The following is a 6489-nucleotide window of genomic DNA, read 5'->3' as shown; positions in this document are numbered from 1 at the left end:
GGCGGCGTTGGAAGGCGGGGCGGGGCGCGGGTCGGCTGCCGCGTGGTGCCGCTGCCACTAGGTCTTGGTCCTAGTGGTCCCCGTGGCGAAATGCCACGGCGAGCGTGTGGGTCGCTGGGGCCGAGGCTTCCCCCATCCTGCTGCTGCCCTAGGCTTGAAGCAAAACCACCTTCACCCGTCCCGCGGCGTAGCTGTGCTGGGAGGCGGGCAGGAGGAGGAAGGGTGGTGATTTGCTTGAACAACAGCAACGCACAGTTGCAGGCCTGGCTACCGTCCAGTCCGTAAATAAAGGGCTTTTATAACACTGCGGAATGCTTAATACTACGTTGCTTGAATGGTGGTTGTTAAGGCTGTCGTTGAAAGGGCAACGGGACTTGCTGGAATCACCTTATTCGAAAACAGCTTTGGTGTATCTACTATAAAATGGTGGAGAACTGTGAACCATACCTAGGATATTGTGGCTCGCCTAACGGGTGGGGTTGCTCTTTTGGCTTCTGCATATTGTACTTGGCGATACAGAAACTGCCAGTGTTTAACTGAGGTGTTGCTTTTACATTCACGCTTAAAAATACATACCTTTGAAGCCACTGTACTGCTGGAAGCGCAGATGAAGACCTGGACCATAAGCAGTTTGTGTGCAGATCAGACCTTGAATGTGAGGAAGAAGCACGTTTATGGCTTTTGTGGATATTTTTCCCCTGTTCTGCATGATGCTAAAGTAAACATAGCTTAAGTTTAAAAAGTGGTACAGCATCCCACACCTGAGCATAGCAGAATCATAACATTTCATTTTAGGATGACCTAGTTTAATACAGTATCGAAATACTGGCTGTGTAGAAGTTGTGGTGTGCTACCGCAGAGTCTAATGTTAGCTTTAGGACATGTTTCCAGAGTTTAGTGCTTTGTTATCAATTGGACCTGGACTAGACCCTCTGATTTCAAATGGACATGTAATAAAATAGAATAAAAATGCGTTGCTTATTAACAGTTACTATGCCTCAGAGCTCATAAATTCATGGTACTCGTTGCACTATCAAATTTCAGGGTACCTGAAAAATGAATAAATCTGTGATGGTGATGACTAGGTGAATTGGAAGGAGTTTTTGTCACTTGTCTGCCATTATTGCTTTGCGCATGCATCAGACTGCTCTGTTTACTTTTGCATTCTATTTTTGGGATATGGTGGCAGGCCCTTTGCTTCTGCTTTAAGTTCTGACATGTAATTGGATCCTTTGCTTCTCAGAAGAAACTCCAGAGATGATGACCTCAGTAGCCGATTCTTACTGCCATTCTCTTTGACCTCCTTACAGTAGAGATGATTACTGCTTGTTCCAGTGCTATTGAGAGGTCTTTCACTTATCTTTCTCTTTAAGAATACCTGGATATTTGAGTTGGAAGAGCAGGGGCAGGTTGAACTAAGGTATTTATCTTGTGGAGGCAGGCAAGGATGTGAATGCTCAAGCATAGGTAAAAGCAGGAAGGGTGTATTGGCCTTTATGTGGCAGTTCTTGCTTGAATTTCACATTACAGGAAGCTGAATTTTCTTCTGACAGGACTGGACCACACTTCATGGAAGATGTAGGCTGGTGTTATGGAATGTAGAAAGCAGCTTGGAGCTAGGAATTCACGTGGAGCAAGCACGTGAAGTACTGGGGCCAAACAGTCCTTGACAATGTTTACTTTAAAGCAGGGATGGTAGGATAAAGTTTCTTTTCAAATAGTTGTTTGGCTCTGTGTGACTTGTGTGCATACTGTATTGCTCCACTTTTCTACCCGCTCTGCTTTGCTGTGTGGAAGTGGCAGCCAAGCTTTTCAGTGATACTATTCAGTTTGGTTCTTAAGTTTACAATCTTACCACATGCACGGAATAACTCTGCAGATGCTCTGCAGAATGTTTGCTTGGAAAGGAAGGAAGTGCATAGGGTTAAAGGTAGAGGATAACTGCTATACGTATTCTGACTATAGCAGTGTGTTTTGACTTCCTGCCTCTCTTTCTTCGTGATAAAAGAAGATACTTCATTTATTTAAGCACCACAGAAGAGCTGTCTCATTGCTGCTAACTTGTTCATATGGCATTTGTGCCTCCTGAGCACAAAGCTCAAGAACCATTTATAGCCTGGAATGTATCATCTGCTCATGAGTCATCAAGTTCTAATCAGCACCAGTACTGCCAGAGATAGATAGCTATTTTACTTCAGTTTCTGAACAAATAGTGGCCCTTCTTCTACGTGGACTTTGGGGACAGGATCTCAATGAATGCTAATGAGGAAGATGGAGCGGGAGTTCTCCTAGCTTTTTCAAAAGGTAGTACTCTATGTCCTGTCATGGATGAAGTATATCTTCCAAGACAGGAGCAGCCTTTAGGAAGCAGCAGTCATAATACACTGATTTCATTTGGGTTTCTGGCACCTCTTGCCGGGCAGTACGAGTATTGTGAAGAATGCAAAGAACCCCTGATTCTTCAGGGTTGTTCTTGTCTACTTGTTGGCATGGTGGGTACCTTTATCAGCTCAGAAATGAGGCGAGCACAAAGATGTGGATTGTATCAACAGGTTGTTGTTTAAAATTGACCTATTCCTAAACCATTTCGATATACCTGAAATTACAGGCACCTGAAGACTGGAGAGAGATCAATCTTTGAGATTGAAAGACAGCATAGGTAGTCTTAAGACTTGAGAGAGACTGAACAGGGGAATAACAGAAATTATGGGGAGATGGAGCTTTCACTCTTGAGCATAGAAAAATGTGATCATATTTGTTCAACATTAGAAGTGATTACAGCTAGCATATCTGGAACACTTTGACTCCAAAACAAGCAGGGCAAGAAGAAATACCAAGCAAGTGAACCAGCTCTGTCAGGTAGAACCACCTCCTTATGGCAGAGTAGAACTGCCATAAGGAGGTGGATACTAAGGAAAGATTGTCAGCTAATGCAGGATAGTTTGTAACTGTGATGGCTGTGGCCATTGCATGTAAGGCCCTGAGTATTTAGATGGAGAGTTCCATCTGCTCGGAGCAGCAGCTGTGTTGTGCTGGTTTTGATGCCAGGAATGTTGTCTGATCAAAAAGATTGCATGCCTAATTTGACAGCAGTTCACAGGGTTGGTAGTCCTGGGGAAAGCTGGCTGTCCCCTGAAAAGGTGTCCTGTATACTGGCAAGAGTGATGTGGTTTTGTGTCTTTTATATTTATTTTTATATATATATATATATATTACTCTTCCCACTTTTGAAAGTGAGGCTAAGCGCTTGCTAAGGCCATGCTTAAGTGCTGTGCTTGATTTCACATAACAAATCTTTTGAGGTCACTTCTTTAACAGTATTTGAGTGTAATTAATGGAATGGACTAAAAGTCCGTCACAAGCAAAGTAGGTAGAACGACTGTAACTGTGCCTTTGCTGTCAAGTTAAGGGAATACCTACACAGAGAAACTCATAAAATGAGGAAGATTGAAAAATACAGATGCTGGTTTACAGTGAAATCTAAAAAGCATGCATGAGAAAAAGCTATGAACAGAAGCCCATAATAGTGCATGGAAGGAACCTTCCTGAATGCTTGTTTGCTAATTCCTTCAACAGCTGAAAATACTCATTGCAAAATCTTGGGCTGAAGCTCCGTAGCTGCTGTAGCCTCGTACTGCATACAAGTCAGCTGCCTTGGAGCAAAAATGAGTTAAACCTACATACGGCTGCATGTGTGCTATGTGTTCTTCTCTGCTTTCATGGCTTCCAGAGTAAGGCATCTTTAGCATTTGGTAGCACCAGCTGAGCTTCTGGGGTATGAGCGCCCAATAATACGTTATGAATCCTGTGTTAAGTAGCTTGGGGGACTTTATCCAGCAAAAAGTAAATCCAAGGTTCCCACATGTATTAACTATACTGGTCATCTTCTAAGTGGCATCTGCAGAAGTGTGTTCTTTCTACATACACAGGTAAGGGCCCTAATTGCTATTACTAAGTATGAGCAAACTTTAAAAGTTCATGGTGCTTGACCACGGGATGTGATGGAATCTGTCTGTGATCTTATATGACAGCACTACAGGCTGTGGATGGATGCAGGTGGATGTTTCTGGATTCCAAATACTTCCAGACATTTGCTGTTTGATGTCTTAAAGGGCCTTGGGAAGAGTTTGAGGAAGTGTATAAACTCCCTCTGGCTGCCCTCATTTTAATGCTGGTTTTTTGGTCTAAAATTAATTTGTAAGCTATATTGGATGCTGGAATCGGAGATATAGGGGATGGCTCCTCTTTGGGTGAGTTACTGTTGTCATTTTGCCTGGCCTATTGGTGGGATGGTCTGCCTTCAGTCTCTTATGGGAAACTGCACTGCGTTTCTGGAAGGAATGTTGGAGCGGATTTTGGTGATCTCTCGGACATGACCTGTAGAAATGTAAATGTGAAAACTAACAGGCTTTCATGCCTCTCACTGTGTGCTGGAGGGGGAGACTGATAGAAGACATGGCCAACTACAGAATATGCTGCTGTACCAACTCTACAGATTGAGCCAAACCTTATCACCTTTATAAGATGACTCCTACACAGGAAAACTGTGTGCAAGAAGTGGTAGTACCTGTATCAATTGTGTATTATGTTACAGGTGGGAACCAGCGTGAACTTGCCCGCCAAAAGAACCTGAAGAAGACTCAGGAGATCCACAAAGGGAAAAGGAAAGAGGATAGCTTGTCTGCTTCTCAGAGAAAACAGAGGTAAGAGCTAGTACAGTTGAGTGAAATGGTAGTGCAAAACAGGAAGGGAAAATGACTCAGAAAGAATCTGGTGTCTTAACTGAAACAGCATTTAAGTACTTTGCCTTGATTCATGGTCCATTCACATGCCAGAGCATAAACTGTGGATGTAGGTTTTACTGTATCTGCTATTAAGGAGATTTGTATCTGGTAAGACCTGTAAAGCTTTTAATTTTTTTAGCAGCTTTTTGCCTGGTATGAACAGGAAAAGATTGTGTAATACTTTCTTGAAGATGTTTGATCCATTGTGTCCTTTACTTCTAAAAGAATTATATGAAGTCTACTAATCAAGTAACTTGTCTATCTCATGGGGTACTGTACTGGAAAAAAAAAACCAAACAGTATAATAGAAACAGGGTGCTTGTGGCTAACTGAGTCTTACACTATTCTTTTTTTCCCTTGAAATTGGGGTTGCTAAGGGGCAAGAATAAGCTGGAGGAAACTACTTAGAAAAAACACTGAGCCAGTATCTGAAATGCAACTCTTTCTTCACAGAGACTCTGAAATTATGCAGCAAAAGCAAAAAGCGGCTAATGAAAGGAAGTCTCTGCAGGCGGGTGCAAAATGAGCTGCCTGTATGGAGGATATAGAGTGCACCAATGAAGAGAAGGGCCTAGAAGATCATTCATAAACATGTCCAGCCATTAAATGGTTAAACATCTATATTGCAGAGTTGTTCAACTAGCATTAGTTTAGAGTATTTCTGGCTAGCATAGGCTTAGTTGTCTGGAGTGCTGTTTCAAAACTGAGTATGCTTTTCTGCATGCATATGAATAAAAGTACCAAGCAATAGCTTTTGCTACATTTTTTTGTTTCATTCAATGATTCCAGTAACAATGAATTTCCAAATTGACAGCTAGACCAGATTTTGTCTTAATTGTTGCAGTACAGCTTTATAGAACACACTTGTAAGATGTCCTTAACCTTACAGAGGTCTGAACTGTAAATCTCATCTTAAATTATTTTTACAATAAAATGTTGCATGAAATACTGTCTGATATGAAATTATGTTTGATAATCCATTGATTTCTAAGTAGTTACCAAGAACAGAAAGAATAGATAGAATTGTGGAGAAATGCAATGTAAGTATAATAATAAAAGTATAAGTAAAATTTACAACATAAGAAATGCATATTATAAGCAATTTAATATGCTGTGGTAAGTCTTTGCTATGGAAGATGCCTGTGGAGTTACAGACTTTGCTGGTGTATGTAACTGACTGTGAATCTACTACGTCAGAGAAGCTGGAGGCTGGAAGTTAATGAGTTGCAGGCGTAAGCAGACCTTGAAAATTAATTAAAATTGCTGTTTAAAGTAGCCTGAAGAATAAAACTTGGCATGAGAAGACACAGCGCTTGCTTTACAGACATGCTTGAGCTCATCGAGTACTGACTGAGGCGGAAGCAGTTTAAACTTTGAAGCCTGTGCTTGTTGAAGCTCTAACCCCCCCAAGTGCATATACTGTCAGCAGGCCCCGGGCATGGCCGGAGGGGAAGAGCCTGAAGGAAAATGTAGCTGGTTTGGGCAATGCAATACCCGCAGTTGATGAGAAACCAAGCAGACTTTTTTTTTTTTTTTTTTTCGCTTGCTCTTGGTTCCGGCTCCGGGGCGAGCCAGGCTCTTCGAGCAGGGTCTGACGGGCGGGGGTGCGGGGCACCGAGGCCAAGTTCGGCCGAGCGCTTTCAGGAGGGGGCAGGGCACCCCGACGGAGGGCAGCGTGAGCGCCGCGGCCGGGCCCTCGGCAGCC

General features: G+C 42.7%; 2 protein-coding genes across 3 annotated transcripts in view; both read left to right on the top strand.

Moving 5' to 3' along the window:
- Nucleotides 1-6: 6 nt before the first annotated feature.
- LOC104135047 (small EDRK-rich factor 1) lies at nt 7-5734 on the top strand. Of its 2 annotated transcripts, XM_035888484.1 has the most exons (3): nt 7-2304; nt 4595-4703; nt 5238-5734. In XM_035888484.1, the coding sequence occupies exons 1-3, from the start codon at nt 2253-2255 to the stop codon at nt 5308-5310; spliced, it is 234 nt and encodes a 77-aa protein (XP_035744377.1). In that variant the 5' UTR covers nt 7-2252; the 3' UTR covers nt 5311-5734. The 2 variants fall into 2 exon arrangements, with proteins under 2 accessions (XP_035744377.1, XP_009646948.1); XM_009648653.2 differs by lacking the exon at nt 7-2304 and having other exon boundaries at nt 3936-4703.
- Nucleotides 5735-6222: 488 nt separating this feature from the next.
- SMN2 (survival of motor neuron 2, centromeric) overlaps nt 6223-6489 on the top strand; it is a 3674-nt gene continuing 3407 nt past the window's right edge. The window contains 1 exon segment of the mRNA XM_035888460.1: nt 6223-6260. Within this exon segment, the coding sequence (XP_035744353.1) occupies nt 6223-6260 (38 nt within the window).

This window comes from Egretta garzetta, unplaced genomic scaffold (genome assembly GCF_000687185.1).
Source record: "Egretta garzetta isolate BGI_Z169 unplaced genomic scaffold, ASM68718v1 scaffold271, whole genome shotgun sequence".
Lineage (NCBI taxonomy): Eukaryota > Metazoa > Chordata > Aves > Pelecaniformes > Ardeidae > Egretta > Egretta garzetta.
Note: the sequence above shows the minus strand (reverse complement) of the source record. Positions and strands in the feature narration are given on the sequence as shown.

What these genes read in the sequence shown, in the direction of transcription:
- LOC104135047 (XM_009648653.2), top strand. Translation starts at nt 4,525, where the DNA reads ATGACTCCTACACAGGAAAACTGTGTGCAAGAAGTGGTAGTACCTGTA. An exon ending in GCTTCTCAGAGAAAACAGAG is followed by an intron (nt 4,704 to 5,237) that starts GTAAGAGCTAGT and finishes CTTTCTTCACAG; the next exon opens with AGACTCTGAAATTATGCAGC.